At 43.6% G+C, this 17,562-nt stretch overlaps 4 protein-coding genes across 4 annotated transcripts; 3 read left to right on the forward strand and 1 right to left on the reverse strand.

Annotated features, from left to right (window-relative positions):
• Nucleotides 1-601: 601 nt before the first annotated feature.
• On the forward strand, nucleotides 602-3,323 carry BYT42DRAFT_570989 (velvet factor-domain-containing protein). The gene is made up of 9 exons (XM_051568447.1): nucleotides 602-809; nucleotides 878-942; nucleotides 1,046-1,109; nucleotides 1,198-1,452; nucleotides 1,570-1,633; nucleotides 1,714-2,140; nucleotides 2,211-2,252; nucleotides 2,321-2,611; nucleotides 2,729-3,323. Exons 1-9 carry the CDS (start codon nucleotides 751-753, stop codon nucleotides 2,857-2,859), a joined length of 1,398 nt encoding a protein of 465 aa, XP_051422940.1. The 5' UTR covers nucleotides 602-750; the 3' UTR covers nucleotides 2,860-3,323.
• Nucleotides 3,324-8,071: 4,748 nt separating this feature from the next.
• On the reverse strand, nucleotides 8,072-9,709 carry BYT42DRAFT_614286 (uncharacterized protein; the record flags this gene model as incomplete). The annotated part of the gene is made up of 6 exons (XM_051571836.1): nucleotides 8,072-8,340; nucleotides 8,436-8,499; nucleotides 8,570-8,677; nucleotides 8,751-8,864; nucleotides 8,941-8,982; nucleotides 9,092-9,709. 6 exons carry the CDS (start codon nucleotides 9,707-9,709, stop codon nucleotides 8,072-8,074), a joined length of 1,215 nt encoding a protein of 404 aa, XP_051422941.1.
• Nucleotides 9,710-10,176: 467 nt separating this feature from the next.
• Nucleotides 10,177-10,485, forward strand: BYT42DRAFT_465114 (uncharacterized protein; the record flags this gene model as incomplete). The annotated part of the gene is made up of 1 exon (XM_051563502.1): nucleotides 10,177-10,485. A coding segment is annotated over one exon (309 nt), but the record flags the coding sequence as incomplete, so codon positions are not given.
• A 1,686-nt stretch (nucleotides 10,486-12,171) lies between these two features.
• Nucleotides 12,172-17,136, forward strand: BYT42DRAFT_350770 (glycosyl transferase family 41-domain-containing protein). Its single transcript, XM_051563185.1, has 2 exons — nucleotides 12,172-12,428; nucleotides 12,500-17,136. The coding sequence occupies exon 2, from the start codon at nucleotides 12,506-12,508 to the stop codon at nucleotides 17,027-17,029; it is 4,524 nt and encodes a 1,507-aa protein (XP_051422943.1). The 5' UTR covers nucleotides 12,172-12,428; nucleotides 12,500-12,505; the 3' UTR covers nucleotides 17,030-17,136.
• The last annotated feature ends 426 nt before the right edge of the window (nucleotides 17,137-17,562 follow it).

Raw genomic sequence — 17,562 nt, forward strand, 5'->3', positions numbered from 1 at the left:
GCAGGTCATTTATTTAATGTTTTTATTATTATTATTCCATCCGTCTGAGGAACCTGGGTTTGTAGCGGTTTATCAAAGATGCTGCTGATAGTGAAACCGAACTGCAAGTAGTTCAAAAAGGGTTGCTTGTACGGCGTTACCCGATCTTAGGATAGGTTTTGTTATTGGATAAGACTAATAGAAAAAAGAGGAGTGGATCTGTTTTGATACGTCCAGAAACTTCTGTTAAAAACTCCGCGTATGACTATTTTCCATTTTTGGATGGGTCTTCCGAGCGCCTGTCTTCTTGTGTCGCCTTCCAAGACTGACATAATGAGCTAAACCCACATTCTTTTTCTTCCTCCACCGATGATCTCGATTGGTGTACAAAAGTCGGTTTTTTTTTTACTTCCTAATTTCTTACCACAAGTTGACACTTGTAGCAGTAATAGGAAAAACCCTTGATATTTTTTTTCTGGGAACAAAAAAAGTAGTTAATGAGAAAATAAAAAACCAGCCGACCGGACAAACTGTTATCAGCATAACATATTTCGTTTTTTTTCCCCTTTTTTTAAACTTTTTTTTTTTTTTTTTTTTTTTTTTTTTTTACGTTAAACGTTAGCTGAGGTGAAATCCCCAATTCCAAACCTTTTTTTTTTCCCTTGTCTTGTTTTTCTTGTTTTTCTGTTTCCCTTTTGGCTGCACTGTATACTTCCCTTGATTGTCTGTCCTAGTATATAAGGGATCGAAAACAATCTGGTTCAGGGCATTATGTGCAGCTCCGCTCCCTCCAGCCACACGCAGATTGATCATGGTCTCAAGAACAATATGTGAGTTCCTCGGCTCGTTTTCTTCATTCCAAGTACCCCAATTCACGGAATGCTCATTTCGACATTAGGACGTTCCAACTTATTATGCGGCAGCAACCTATCCGTTCTAGAATGTGTGGCGTTGGAGATAAAGGTAATTTTCTATTCATTCCTGACATTAATATATAAGCATTTCCTTTATAGTAACCTTGGTTTTTGCCTTTTTTTTCATATATCACATATATACACGTTCTCAGTCGACCGCAGACCCATTGACCCGCCGCCAATTGTTGAACTCAGACTTGAAGAAAATAGTCATATGTATGAACAAATCATCTACTCAAAAATAGGAACCACAAAAAAAGATCTATCATGGCAGCTCATGCTTCAATTTCATCCTCTTTTATAGTTTGCCAATGATATCGCCTCACCTCTTTCTGGCCGCGATCTTGGTAGAAGACAGTGGATCTGAGCATCGAATGCAATCTTTGGATGAATTGAATTTGGATGTCCATTCCAAATTAGCCATTGGTCGAACCGTGTCATCGTTATATCTTTTGCGAGATCTCGACAATACGGAAGGCGCCTTTTTTGTGTTTTCGGATATCTCAGTGCGTGCAGAAGGCCATTATCGATTACGCATGTGCTTGTTTGAAATCGTAAAGTAAGTGAAAAAGGCTCAATTTTTTGGACATCCTTCCGACATTATTACTTGAATAATGTGACCTCCCTCCAATAAGTCTACAATGCATATATATTCATCACATCCCTCAATCTTTAGTGGCGACGTATACTTTCGGCAATCCATTTTAACCAACCCATTCGTTGTTTATTCTGCCAAAAAGGTGCGTGCATATTTTAGAACATACTTTCATGACTGCGTTCAAATGAATGAATGGATGGCACTAAAAAACCATTTGCATAGTTCCCTGGAATGTATGAATCATGTCCTTTGGCGCGCCATTTTGCGGAACAAGGTCTGAAGATCAGAATTCGTAAAGAATCACGAACCAAAAAACATAATGCTATGGACGCAGATCCAAAATCCAGATCAGGCACCAATTCTGATGCAGAAGCATCGGATATCTCCTCCACCTTCAGACCCATCGCCAAAGCAGAGGCCACTACATTGATTTCCTCCAAAAATACTTATACCACCAACATCACACAGCATACACCCACCACGAGCGCATCCTTGAGTGAAGAATCTGATTTTTCTAACGATTATGCTGAAAACTCGTCTTCTAGCAAGCTATCCATTCATCGAATTCTCGACTCTTCAGATCAGCTAGATCAGTCTTCTGTGGCCTTACCCTCCATTCTCACTTCACTGTCAATGGCACATTTCACAGGTGAGTGATATTGCTGCTACGGGATTTTGCTTGTTGTATACCGGCTACTGACGTTTCCTCCTTTACGCAGCAACTGCGACATCCACATCGACCGAACAAAAAGCTGGAATGAGTAAGTCCACGCATCTCTCCTCACTATCCTGTTTCAATAATTCTAATTCTACTTTTTCTTTTCAACAGCTGAAACAGCGTTACTCAACTCAATCACATCTAATCACAGGCTCAGCTTAGCCCACATCCTTCATCCCACGACACAAAAACCTTTGTCACGTTCATCGACGACAAATAGTACGTCAGCTACGCAGCACGATACATCCACATCCACGCTTCAGAATACGTACTGGCAATTACCACCACCTGTATCGACACGATATCAACAGTCCATGCTTCGATCGTCCAATCCTTTAGAAGGTAGTCAGTCCTGGAATATACCCTCCTCTTCCGCCTCACTGCAAAACTTCCGTACTACAAGTATGTACAATTGAAGACGACGCAATCTCTCTGCTCTTTCTCCTTTTTTTTTTTGGCGGCGGTGACGTATCATCGATCGTTCTTGTTAACGCATCTATTTTTTCCCCTTTCGTCCAGGAACTCATTCTGATCGACCAGAAATAATTCTCAGCACAACCACTTCACGAAAAACCAACTTAGCATTACCTTCATTACGAGAACAGCTGCAAGATTTTGGTATCCCGGATAATCAACAGGAAAGACGGTAGCCCTTCCTCGTTTGACCTACGCACGCCTGCTTTTATTCGCGCTTGATTTGACTGTAGTTTATCGATGAGCCATCGTTGACGTCTACTTCACAGCATGTGTAAGTGAAGGCGCCAAGATCCACCTGCAAATATTATGGTCTTATGCATCGTCTTTGACAGTATATAGAAGAAAAAGCACAAGCAAACTGACGGCCGCAAAGTTTGGCAAACTGGTGACTTCCAGCTTCGGTCTGTCGTCGGTTTTGTCTTTCATTGAAAGTTAAAAATCGTAATACACGTAAAAAGCGCCTGGACTTACTTCCATAGGACCTGGTGCATTGGGTGGTTCTTTTCTTGCTTGCAAGAGAATATAGAATGTCATATTTACAATGTTATCACAACTCTTTTGCCCGGGGATTCTGGTGTTATTTTTATTTACTGCCTACAAATACCGACTTGACCCGCTTTCCCGTTCCTGTTTTCATCTCTCTTTTTTTTTTTTTTCTTTCTTTCTTTTTTTTTTTTTTTTTTTTTTTTTTGCTCTTTCCGTTACGTGTCTCTTCTTCTCAGAAACCCTTTGCCAAAAAGTTTACCCTTTATATGCATCGTAGAAAAAGACTGCTGCCGCCATCTAATCATGTATCATAAAAAAGTAAATACCATTTTCCGACGCGTCATATCATAGCAACACCATATTTGGAAAGTATAAAGAACTCTCTTTTTTTTCATCTGGAAAAAAAGGGAATCTTCTGAGATCTAAAAGGATGGTGATAAATTTTTTTCGTTCAAGGGGCAGACTTTTTTTTTAGCACGCGATGGTCGTTCTTTGCAGCTGCCACAAGAGTTCTCTTACTTTATATTAGTATCCTATCTTTCTGACGTTCGTGGTAGCCATATTTTCATCACCGAGAGAGCTCAGAAATCAGGCTAAAAGAGATGGAAAAGATTTCAAGCCAATCTTCGAAAGCTCCACTTCTTTTTGCTGGACGTGTCCTCCTTTTGGATACGCAATCCACAGATCGGATGGAAAGTTGAGAAAAATTCCAGAAGCTTTTGCTGAGCGTGTATATGAACGATTCGGTGTGAACGACTGAGCTTTGACAGACCCACGGAAATTTAAAGAGGTGAAAAGAGCGGTCGTGGAACGAAAGAAGGAACTGCTGATTGTGGAGACGCTCTTCCGCTTTTTTCTTCCTTTTTTGACAGCCATTGTTTTGTCAACCCCAAGTCTTGTAAGCAATATCACTGCTCTTCTTTGACAAAATATCAGCGAACCAGGCTATATAATAAAAGTAATAGACCCTTTTTTTCTTGCGATACTTTGAATGCAACCTTTGAAAAAATTTGCGAGATTCCGACGATAGCTTGTGTTGTTTCGCTTATGAAAAAGGAAATGAGACTTTTCAACAGTTGCCACAGCAATCTATTCTTTTCTGAACTCAATATAGCTCCAATCCTTTTTTTTTATTGGTGCAACTGTGATTTTTTTTTTTTTTTTGTTGTTTCTGTGACCTTCGTCAAGTGATGCTTTTAGTGCACAAAAATATGCTTATCAAACTTGATATTCATTGTTACGTTTTTGTGATGTCTGCCTTTAGAGCGCCAAGATTTACTTTCGACTTCCACATAGACTCTTGGCGCGTACGTGAGACGCGGCAATAAATATTACGGTTAAAAAAAGTTCTAAAATAAAAATGACAGATAATGGCAATTTTTGCCGAGAATATGACAAAAGGGTACAACTGAGGAAGGACAGCAACTTTGCGGGAAAGGTTTTCACACGGAGGATGATCAATTTGCTTGCAGCGCTCAGGTAGTAGGTGTTATTGTACAACCTATTCCAGGAACACATCCTGTTGTCGTGAAACTCACCAAACTGGCTTTCGCTCCTCTGTTGATCTTTCCCAACTTATTCTGTGACATTCCTGTAACTGTCATAAGATCAGCATACACTAAAATATGATATAGTTTACCCGTCGGCGGTGGCCCTCACTCCCCGTTTTCTTTTGCGGGTGAAATAGCAGATGGCACTCTTTGCTCTGAGAAAATATCGTGCTGACTGAAATAACAGGACCTACGAATATTGAACCGTATGAAGTGGATTGCACACACTAGTTGTTTGATTTCATCCGTTACTAACGTGAAGGGGTTGGACACATGTTGATTATCGGAATCGATTTGTAGATAAGATCAAAGGTAACGGAGTTACGTCGCCGTAGAAGTTCGTTGGAATGTTCGTGGAAGGTTAGCGAATTACCCAACACGGAAAGTTCCGGGCCAAATCAAAATAGTCCATTCTACGACAGGTCGCTGCACCGTCGGCAACCAAAATCTTGCTGAAAAAAAGTTTCAAATATTTTGCTAACACTGTCAGTATCAAGCTTCACATTGTGAAAAAAAAAGTTCCCGACATATTGCAAGTCTGATCAGTCAGCATTTTAGACTTTTCACAGCTGTAATGCCAAGTTCTCTTATTGACGAAAAGTTGCATGCCTTCTCAGTGATGCCACCCTTAATTCCTTTTAATTTATGGAGTAAACAACTCAAACACCGCTCATCTGTAATCCTTACACAAGCATACGAAGAATAAAAGCTCCTTTGCTCAAGTTCTCACGGTGAAGTTTGAAAACTTTGTTACAGAATTGAAAAATATTTAGCATCCTTGATTGATCATCTCTGCAAACAAGGCATCTTGCTTTTGACAAATGGCGACTCCGATTTCTCTGCAGCAAGCTTGACTAGCCGTTGCATCAGTGCTTCAACTGCCGCTAAAAGAATCCGGCACCAGTGCCGTATCCGACTTATCAGGGGATCATGCTGAAACGGTGCAAGCGATCAGTGAAAAATACTGTGGTATATCCACTACTTGTCGTATTATCCATCCTAGACTGGTGTTCCCAAACAGGAAAGATCGGGATCTAGACGTGTTTCCATTCTGAGTGAGCTTCTCCATTAGAACACCGATTGAGCCTCTTCATCCATAACTTGGATCTATCGCCGAGATCAATTCATACGGGTAAAGCTGTCACATCACAGCATGTGGATCCTTCCTAATACACCTTATAACCGAGGACTGCTCACTGATATTTATTAATTCCGACTCAAGACTAAAGTATAAATAGGCAGATCACATTAATCGAAATAAAATGATCCAAAAGTCTCAAAGGATTCTTATTGTCTCTTTTGTTCTAAATTCTCTCATATATCACAAATACAAAAACTACTTGCACCGCCAAATCCTGAAAGCCATTCAGTAAGCGCGTCACTTGAAACAATTATACATATACACTGTGAGAATACCTGAAAAAGAACATTGCCAGAAGCGAATAAAAACTATGTGCTGCTTTGACAATGATCCATCTTATCCAGAGCAAGATTACAAATTCCGACAATGTCAATGCAGCCCGCAACGTAAAAACATGGACTGCCTCAAGGCATGCCAACTGCAAAATTTGCTAGATTCAAAAATGGACTATGGAATGCATGACAGTTGTATAAAGTCCTGTTGCATCGGTTGTCAACAGCCAGAGGTTCTGGGTAGTTTTTTGGAGTAAGCGAATCGAACGCGTATATTATAAGAAGTTACTGCATTAAATACCTCTATTACCGATTTAATTCACTTGCCATTTTCTATAATGATCCCATAACATAGTTTTTTTTAGCCACTATCTGGCGGATGATGAGCAGCATTGAATGATGTAAATAGCACATCACAGGGATATCCAGGTGCCAGCGCAGCGAACAATCTGGGGCAGGTACTGTCATGAAATATATATTTTTTCTTGTGCTTCTATGCTGCACATGGCATTTGCAAACTTAATGCGCAGAGTCTCGCGAAAAAAGACCAAGCTACTTTACATACGGTATGACATTTTTGGGGAACTCCACGCTCAAATCCTTAGAACCTTTTTCAATGGAAAATGAAGATAGAGCGAATATTCTGAACTCGAGTGTCAAAAGTGGTCGTACATCCCTTTCTGGTTAGGCGCCATGGTAAAATATGCAGAGGACTGCTGCAAATATAGATAAATGCACCGTCATTGGTTGATTCCTGCGCTATTAATACAAGCCTTATACAAGCCTAAGATCTTCATTTCGCAATTAAGTTCTTTCCTTTAACCAGTATATAGCAAGTTCAATTGGTTAGACACGCATTACTTAGTCTCTCAGTATTTTTAGATTTTCTGTCAGGTGACTTGGCAAAATGATGAACTATTACTGCTTTTCCCTATGTTTATCCCCCTGTTCCTGGCTCTCCAATGCTTTGTTCCTAGTGTGTTTCAATCTTTACCAAACAGTCAGATACTCGCTGTCTATTATTTTTGTTTCTTTCTTTGACAGTTTGACAGTTTGACAGTTTGACATGCTGAATCGCAAATCCTACTTTGCCCCAAGATTCCTCCACTGAAATCGGGAAATTTGACCCGCGAGTGCGAGTGCTCCCCACAAAGAAATTACAGCCCAATCAAATTATTCGCAGAAGCATACGTAACAGGACGTGGCCAACCAGAGCCTTAAATGGAAGCGGCGTTTCCCTTTGTTTCTGCGCGCGCCAATTTTTTTTTAGTCTCCAAGAACGAGAGTAAAGATTTTAGGCTTCCAACAGCATGCAAAAGTCAATCCCGGTTGTAATATTTCGTTGCTGCAACGAGCAGTTGGACATAATAATAATGAAAACCTGCTTTATGGGTTTTTCCTGTGCGGTTAGAGCCTGTGTTTCCTTAAAACACGCAGGTTCCGTCGAATTGGTGCCTTTTCTCCATACCATAAATAACGCTCTGTTCTCAAAGTGAATGTAGGCACGTGTGGTCATCTGTTTTACCGGCTGTTTACCAGACCCTGAGCTAATGGCACACTAAAAAAATTAAAACGTATATTCTTGCTTCTACAAAAGCTGAGCACAGTAGGTGCTCTACAGCGAAATATCGATGACGATGCGCTACTCGTGAAGGTCACATTTCAATATACGAGAACTATATTATATCTATGCTATTAGTTTGATTTAACCCGATGCAAATTTTTTGATGACAAAACAATTATGAAAATAACAATTATATTAGAAAAGCATTGCCAACAATTAACAACCGTCGGGAGATAAGTACAGTGTATAGAGCGATGAATCTAGAGAACAGTGGTTTTCAGGCGAGAATATTAGCGAGGGAAGGTGGAAACATAGGAACGTGTAATGCAAGCAGAGCGAGACGAAGGAGTTTTGGTGGGATTGATCATGTCGTTATTCGCTCAGAGACATGCGACTTAAACCGCCACTGGCATCCTGAAGATTGAACGAATTGGTAGGTAGTTGTCCTGGTTTGGTTTGAGCTCTGGCAGCAGCATTGGCAGTACTACTACTGGTTGGACTCGAGTTATACTGAGATAAAACGCCGGGAGGACTTGAGATGCCTGTGAGAACGGGAGAGGCTGATAGTGACACGGAAGGTGACACTGCTCGTCGCTTAAGGCTGCTCCCCAAATAGGGTTCAAAAAGACGATCCTCCGATCCTGTCAATGACGCATAGGACAAAACGCAAAAAGTAGACAATAATAAGTCGGTGAAGTTCAAGCCAAGCTAATAGAAAAAAAATCACGCTAGATACCTTTCCGTTTGACGCTCTTGAATCCTTGCTGGACAGGAGATGGCAAATTTTCAAATTGAAAATTCTGAGTGCAGGCAAATCATCAGTGATCGTATTCGTAAAAATAGGATGGGGCACTTTTCCATGTGACATACCGTCATCTCGGTTTCTGGATTGAGTTTAGAGCATTGATATGGCACCATGGTCGGAGATGAGTCCATATCTCGCAGTCGTACCCATGCCGCGGGTGGCACTGAAGCCGCCTAACGTACATCCGTCCATCCCCCGTTAGTTGCTCCGTACAATGGGATACTTTGCATGCGATCCATTGAATACCTGGCCTCTGACTCCATTGTCCATATCCATGGACATTCGTCCCAGTCGCTCCTTAATTTGATGCGTGGTCTCCTGTTCACGTCGCATTTCGATATCCGCAAGATGGCTATCTTCCTATTCAATTAGTTTCATTAGTCAAACTTTGATGAGAACCATCCCTCCCCCTTTTTTTTCTCGTTATGAGCATTACATCGGCTTGTGTGAGCACCCTTGCCAGCGCTTTTGATTTGGGCTATTGGCAATGAATAAAGTGTAAACAACGGAAACAATCAGTAACAAAGAAGTTTTTCCGACATCGATTTTTCCCCCATTCCCTTTGAGTCTGAGGCTCCCTATCTTACCAGCAACGAGCTTCTCCTTACGACACTTCGACGCTCTGGATCACGCCGGAGCTCAATACTACTATTACTTGCCGATCGGGTATGACCGCCGACTGGCCTTCCACCAAAAGGAGGATATTGCTGTGACAGACGACGGGGACGTGCTGCTGCTGCTGCATCCAATGGAGTTTGGCTCGTGTTACTAGACTCACCCATAGATGAATCGATCCCCCTGCTTTGTTTGAAACCGCTATCCATGGGTGACGGTTGCTGTGAGGCCCATAACGAACTATTATTATTCGATAATGATATTTCCGATAAAGAGCGGGTCAACTGAGGACGACGAGGCACGGGGACGTCCAAAGTGGGCAGTAAGGTTGACGGTGTCACCTGACGAGAGTAGTTGGTGGGTGGTCTGCTTGCGAAAACAGAAGAAACGGAACGTGCATCGTCAGAGTCAATGCTCATTTTATAGGAAGAGGAAGCTGAGTCGCTGAGTGAGGTGGTGGACATCCTTCGACCCAGCGTAAATTCTTTGTCTCCTTCAAGATCCGACATTCGATTGCTGTGGTCGTCGTCGTCGGTGTAACTAGCGCGTGAGTAGGAGTAACGACGTCGATTCGAATAAGGCAGATCCATGATAACGGTTGAAATGAGTTTTTGAGCAAGGAATAGTAAGATATGCGATAATTGACTGGGCGGGGGAGGCGGGGGTGGGAGGACCAGAGAAAAATAGAATAAAAGAAGAGTTCTGAAATATCGGATTTGCAGGACAAGTGGGTTGTATTAAAGCACGGCTTCAATTGACAAGCCACATTCATTCCTATTCTTTCCCTTGATGTGCCTTGTTCTCTGAGCCCTGCCAATGTCAACAAATGGCGTAGATAAATCGGTTGTCTTATGGCATCTGCAGGGAATCCAAGCAACGTTTTATGAACACCGAGAAAACGACCCCAAGAAACGGGTTGCGCTGGAAACACAAAGTTTTACAGTGGAAGCTTATCTAGCCTACAAACAGATTAGTGTTCTGGTACTTTGCTCATCCGATCGACTACCCTTGACACTCTGACTCACTGCGAATTTTATTATTGTGTGCATTATTTTAGACTATTGCTGCTCCCATTCAATACTTGTGCAATCTATCATCACTCAAGTTGCAAAAGAATCGACTCACTACCCTTCCTCGAGAACTATGGCGGTTAAGCAACCTTCAAGAACTAAATGTGGGCTACAACGAATTGACCCAAATCCCACCCGACATTGCACGATTGACCAACCTTCGCGAACTGTATATCCATAACAACCGCATTCCGGAACTCCCTTCGCAGATTGGTCAGTTACAGCAATTGGAAATGCTCGATGTCACTCGTAACCAGCTAAGGTGTCTGCCGGTGGAATTAAAAAAGCTGTCGTTGTCACGGTTATGGATAGACGATAATCCTTTCGAATTGACCAATCTTCCGTCCCATGACGGCATGGGGTCGCTGCGATCGGTGTGTTTGCAAATAGCAGGCACTGAGCTGCCAATATCTGAGTTATGCAGCTGGTTACCGGAACCCATCGCGGAATTGTTGATACTGCAAGACCCATCCACAGCGTCTCGGTGTTCAATGTGTGGAGCTTACCTTTACCATGCCGACATGAAGTACGTTCAAATCGAAGAGTTGTTTGGACAACAGGCTCCAGTGCAGTATCAGATCTGTGGAACGCAATGTCGGAACCGCTTGATTTCTTCCCTTCCGTCTCCTCAACCCTCATCACCGTGATGATGATCGTTCCTCGACAGTCCCTCCCTTTTTTCTTACTTTTCTAATCACATTCAGCTAAACACAATAGATTATAACTTACATTACCTCTCGTGTCGAATAGATTACCGCTTACTAACTTTCTTCCTTTTCCTAAAGTTTGATCCCACGTAATAATAAAAGCTGCCAAGCGAATTATCCCATCAGGCACACCTTAAGCATAATCTCAATAGCGAGTCTCTTTATTGGTTCATCCTATCATTACAATCGTCATCACTGTGTATATTTTTTTTCTTGTGCCCCGGCTTTACCCAACCACTATTCTTTAGATACAATGAGTGATCATCACTACCCAGGGGTTCTGTTCCTTCTAAGGAGCCAGACAGTCGAGACAATACGAGCCCGTTCCCAATTTCGGTGAGCAAGCTATGTGCGAAGGCTTAGGTGGTTGATAATTGTAACCATCTAAAGTATATATACAGGTCATTGAAGAATGCAATAAAAAAGCGAGATATTTCTATACATGTGGTTTTTATCTTTATAGGGCTGCCTCTTTGTCTCAGGCTGAAAACTGACTGGTTTCCAGAGGGACTGATGCAAGAACATTGACATATCGGCATAATTGACGTTCACATACAGAGTGACAAACGAAATCGATTGTCTTATTTGATTTTTGCATGATAGAAATTAAATAGGTAGTTCCCGTTATAATAGTTGCTCTCTTCCTGTAAGAAAATTGTATCTTGTTATTTTGATTTTATAGTATACGGGGCCGGTTCTCTACAATGATATGATATAGTAAAAGTCCGGGATGCTTTTCAATAAAATGAGCAATGAACGACCTATGAAACATTGCTGTATCATAGTTTCTACGATAGAGTAACATTGATAACTATGAGGTGTGACGCTACGATACTAAAAACTCTAAAAAAAATCACAATGAATGTGCACTAGTGAGGGGTTAGCATCATTGATATATTGGATAACGCACAATATACTGCAGATTGCAGAAAACAAAAAGATTGATCAATCAGAGACCATGGAAGGAGCTAATAGCACTAACAAAATCGAGTTGTGATTGTCGTTTAGAAAAAGTGATGGTACTAAAGTTCAAGTAAAGCTTTTTCAAGACACCGTAATCCTTTTTTTTTACTGACAGCTGCAGTTGACCCCTATTATTTGCGCTAAATTCAACTAATAGAGCCGGCTGGAAGCAATAAGAACTGACGCTGTTCGAAATTTCCACTCAATTTTGGGGGAGGGGGGGGGGGGGGAGAGAATACCATCAGCGGACTTTTTTTTCTCTCGTTACTTGAATAACGAAATGGGTGCGGTAAGTTATGCTCGCTTTTTACGCTTCAAAACACTGTTCTTTTTTCTTCTTTTCCCTTTTGCATATTGTGTCGACGAGTTCTCGAAACTTTTCTGGAGAAGTTGGTGTTTTTCTTTCATAAAGGGCTGAGCCAAGAACGGTGTCTTCTTCAATTCGAGCTCATTTTCATTTTCTTTCCATTTGTCGCACCCACTTTCGTTTTTTAAAAAGAACTCAATTCTGCCTTTGTCGCAGCACTCTACCCATCCCACTTACGCAACGCAAACTTACAAATTGAGTGGTGAGCAAATGCGCAGGAAAGGAAACTTGTTGCCAGTATACTAAACCTTCCTGTCCTGTCTTCAACTGTAGTAACTGATGCATTACCCACATTATTTCGGTCACAACGACCCGGCTGCATTTGCATACTTTCAACAGGAGCTAATGTCGCCGCGGTTGCAAGAAGCACTTTTGGAAACGGGACAGCAAGCACCGTTTGGGTCTGCCAACGCAGCTACACTCGGTCAATATCCCTCTCAACCGACTCGCTACGACCCGACACGTCAGCATGAGTCTCTTCAACAACAACAGCAGCCACAGCAACACCGTCCTTCGATTATGGTGCCACCGCAGTCACCGACACTTGCCAGTTATTACTTTGAAGGTTCAAATGGATGGGTCAATCATTATTATGATCCTCGAAGGCGGCAATATCTTTCCAGTCGCGTCAACCCTGACTTTCATCAACGATACGCGCAGCAACCACGCCAAGTTCATTCCAACGTGTTACCATCCCTAGATTCCTTGAACTATTCCCAGCAACTTCAGTTGCAGCAGCAACAGCAGCAGCAGCAACAACATCAAAAGGAACAACTGCAACATCCTTCAGGACATCAGCATCAGCATCCGCAACAGCATCAGCAGCAGCAACAGCAGCAGCATGTTTTATCCATCCAGCAACCTTATTCATCTTCTCAAACCATGCTTTCATCCAACAATATTGCATCCCATTACAATATGCAGTTGCCACCGAGGCATCCAACTTATCAGCAAAATATTGGCCCAGATTTTGATGCTCGGGTTCCGCTACAATCGTTTTCCATTCCCAGCGGTCCGGTATCCATCCATAACAATCCTCTGGTTCAGCAGTCGTTATCTAACGATACCATCCCGGACGTATATTTCCCCGCCGTGGTCAATGCACCGGCAACCACCAATATATCCCAACCTGCCATGTTCAATCCAACCCTCGCGTCCATGGGGAAAATGGAATTCACCGAAGAGTTGCGGGAAAGTATGCTGCAGTACGCTCACACCTTGTATGCATCATCGCCCCAGAATCCGACTCTCTTATCCCTTTTACATTCGATCCATGCTGCTTTCCCCACCCATCTTCCAACCTTACTGTTGCTTGCTTGTGTCTATTACTCGTATCAAGATTATCAGTCGTCTCTTCGCTACAACCATCTGATCCTCAAGTATGAGCCTGTATACGTTGAAGCGATGAGTAATATCGGCACGACGTTACGTAGTATGGGTAGGACGCGTGAAGCGGAGCGATGGTGGTATCAGGCTGTGAAGCTCCGACCGGGCTATTGGGACGCGGTGGAAAACCTTGTAGGCGTACTATGCTCAAGTACGCCCACGGTGAACAGTATCGAACAACATTTAAAAAATACCACCTTGGATACAAAACATGAAAAAACCCAAGATCACGGGCAACAGCAACCCTCGCCTCGATACAAAGAAGCATTATCCGTGTGCGAATTTGTGGAACAGTACTACTTTAAATCGCAGACAGACGCCCTTCTTCACGGTCCTATTAAAGCGCCCAAGCAACTTCCTACAAATCAGCTCCCACGACTGCAAAACCTCTTTTACGCAAAAGGTAACCTAAAGTATGCCTTGTCGGATATTGCGGGCGCACGTCGAGAGTACGAGAAGGGATTAGAATTGGCATTTGGCGGCATCAATCTGTTGACGGTGATCAACCATATCGCGCTGGCTTGTGGATCGACTGCGGTCATGGAAGCCATGAGGTTTGGACGAACGTTGGATTCCGCATCATTACCTTTGATCTTGCTGCAACCGGATCAAGCCGTTCGGATTCTGCAAATCACATTTTCATCCACGGCGGGTGTATTACCCGGATTTGCCGCTATTTCACAGACCACTGTAGGCAACGATGGCACAACTGGCAGCAGTGTGTTGCACCAAGCCAACCAGACCACCTCCACCATCCTGCTGACCTTGGCGAAGCAGTTCCAAGATATGATGAACCCTTCCACCCCAGCCTTGGCCGCTGCGGCGTCCTCTGACAAGAGTTTCATTCCCACCCTTTCCTTATTGCTGCCACTGTACTACATGAGTTTGGCATTGCATCCTAGTCCATCGACGGCCAACAATCTCGGTATTATTATCAGCAATATCTCGGGAGCTGCAGCAGCGACCGCTGTGAAATTACCGACCATGGGCCCTCAACAGCAACAACAGCAGCAACCATTGACGGGCACCATGCTGGCCATGCAATATTACATGTACGGTCTTCAGATCGATCCTCGACACCCTCACCTCTACACCAACTTGGGATCACTTCTCAAGGATATGGGCCACTTGAACGAAGCCGTGAGTATGTACGAAAAGGCCGTCGAATACAATCCCCGTTTCGACGTGGCGCTGGCGAATCTCGGCAATGCTATCAAGGATATGGGTCGTGTCCAGGATTCAGTGCAGTGGTACCGTCGGGCTGTGGAGGTGAACCCCAACTTTGTGGATGCCATCTGTGGCCTTGTGAATTCACTGGGTGGTGTGTGCGATTGGCGTGGACGCGGTGGCGTCGGTGACGAGCCTACGGTGGATCAGTATGGAAAATATTTCCCTAGTACTGGCGACAAACATGCACGTAGTGGATGGATTGGACGTGTCGTGGATACCGTTGAAAAGCAGTTGGATGAAGGGTCCGTGTGGGGCGCTGGCATTCTCAAGCTTCCCGTGGATGCCAACGGTATGACGTTTGGCGAAATTCTCACGGAGCGGATCAGTAGCCTTGTGCAGCAGGCTTCACCCGATCAACTGGACGTATGGCGCCGTCGTCTGAATCATTACCACAAAGTTGGCAATAAGAAAAACGAGGGAGGTTGGATTATTCGGCTTCTCGAACGGATCATGCGCCGGTTGCAACGCAACTGGTACCTGGAACTATACGGGGCGGTGTTGCAAAGCAAAGAATCACAACCGAAAGCATTTGTCACGGCCGAAGCGATCCAAAAGTACCAACGTCCTCTCATACCCAGCAACTTGGCGGCTCCGCCCGTGCCTACCGTGCTACCCTTCCATACCTTTACTTATCCCCTTTCAGCTCGCCAGGTGCGATTAATTTCTCATCGTAACGCTCTCCGAATCTCACATACCACATTGACATCGTCATGGGTCGCCAGCCACGTCTATCCTCCTCCCCCTCCGCCTTCGCCTCGATTGAAGATTGGTTACATCTCATCCGACTTTAACAACCACCCTCTCTCCCATTTAATGCAGTCGGTCTTTGGATTCCACGATCGCGAACGGTGTGAAGTGTTTTGCTATGCGACGACCCCGAGTGACAATACGCCTTACCGGTTAAAGATCGAACGCGAAGCGGAACATTTCATCGATGTGTCTAGCTGGTCGAATCAACAGATTATTGAAAAAGTAGTGGAAGAAGGGATCCATGTGCTTGTGAATTTGAACGGTTATACCAAAGGCGCGCGAAATGAAATATTTGCCGCTCGTCCCAGTCCCGTGCAATGCTCGTTCATGGGATTTGCCGGTACCTTGGGAGGAGGATGGTGTGACTGGATCATTGCCGATGCGATTGTGTGTCCTCCTGAAATGACGAGCTGCGAAGTGTGGCGATCACGACAATCCAGTGGAACGACGACCACGTTGGCCAACGGTGATTTTGAAGGCGATATTGATCCCGAAGAAGATACCGATGACTTTGTGTATACCGAAAAGTTCATCTATATGCCTCATTCGTATTTCGTCAATGATCACAAGCAAGGCTTCCGCGAAACCGATGCAAACCACTCGAGTCAAAATCTATTAAGCTTTGGATCGTCGACGGTGGATACTGCGGATATCGATTCGCTGTGGGCGATTGAAGAAGAGAAACGGTGGAAAATGCGACGCGAAGTATTTCCAAACCTGTCAGATGATGTTGTCATCTTTGCCAACTTCAATCAACTGTACAAGCTGGAACCTTCGACGTTCCGAATGTGGTTACGCATCCTTGAACGTGTGCCCAACTCGATTCTGTGGTTGCTTCGATTTCCGCCGGCGGGAGAACAACATTTACGACGATGTGCGCTTGATTGGGCGGGACCTCAAGTGGCTCAACGAGTGATTTTCACAGACGTGGCACCTAAACATATCCATATCTACCGTGGTCGAGTGGCCGATCTATTTCTGGATACTCCCGAATGCAATGCTCACACGACGGCGGCGGATATTTTATGGTCAGGCACACCTATTGTGACGTATCCCAAGTATATGCACAAGATGTGTTCGCGGGTTGGCGCTAGCATTGCACGCGCCACTGGTTACGGAGACGAAATGATTGTGAGCAATGAGAAGGAATATGAAGATCGTGCAGTTTCTCTAGCGCAGGGACTGGTGTACACCTATGAGACGGTGATGCCTGGGAAAGTGCAACGGCGTGGTCAAGGCGATTTGATGAATCTCCGAAAACGGTTATTCTGTACCCGTGAGAAAAGTCGACTCTTTGACACGCATCGATGGACACGGAATCTGGAACACGGTTATTTCGAAGCATGGCGAAGATGGGTCACCGGTGACGAGTTTGAAGACATGCAATCCAAGCCAAGTAGCAGTGGATGTATTTGGGTCGTCGATCCGGATGATTAAAGAAAACCTCAGCCTTGGGCGCTCAGGAAATCTACGTTCCCTTCTGTTGTATGCTTTGAGTAATCTTCTTTGAGCTTATGACGCATTAATTCCTGTTTTCTTCATCTTTCCTTCATCTTTTCTTTTTCCTTGTATCCCATTCCTCACTTGTCTGTTTTGCTTAAAATCTTTTAGGGGTTTGTTTTATGATATCCACCTTTTTAATCTTTTTTCTATGCTCTTGATTTCCTCTGATTTGCTTCAAATCATTGACTATAATTTGATATATAAAATAATAGCAGAACCCAGCGAGCAAAAAGATCAAGGACGAATATCAAAGCGACTGATGCTCCAACATGACTTGATCCATCAGAGTTTGAATGAGAATAGCGGATTCGGGAAGCATCCGGGGGGTTTCGGTAGAGTTTTGAGTTTGATAGACTTAATGACTGACTCTTTTTCTTTCATAGCAACAAGCGACCAAATGGTGAATCGAACTGACGAAAACATGTTCTTTTTAATTCATTCTTTTGCGCTTTCTTTTCATGGCTGAC

Source organism: Radiomyces spectabilis, assembly GCF_025331425.1.
Source record: "Radiomyces spectabilis strain NRRL 2753 chromosome Unknown BYT42scaffold_7, whole genome shotgun sequence".
NCBI classification, from domain to species: Eukaryota; Fungi; Mucoromycota; class Mucoromycetes; order Mucorales; family Radiomycetaceae; genus Radiomyces; species Radiomyces spectabilis.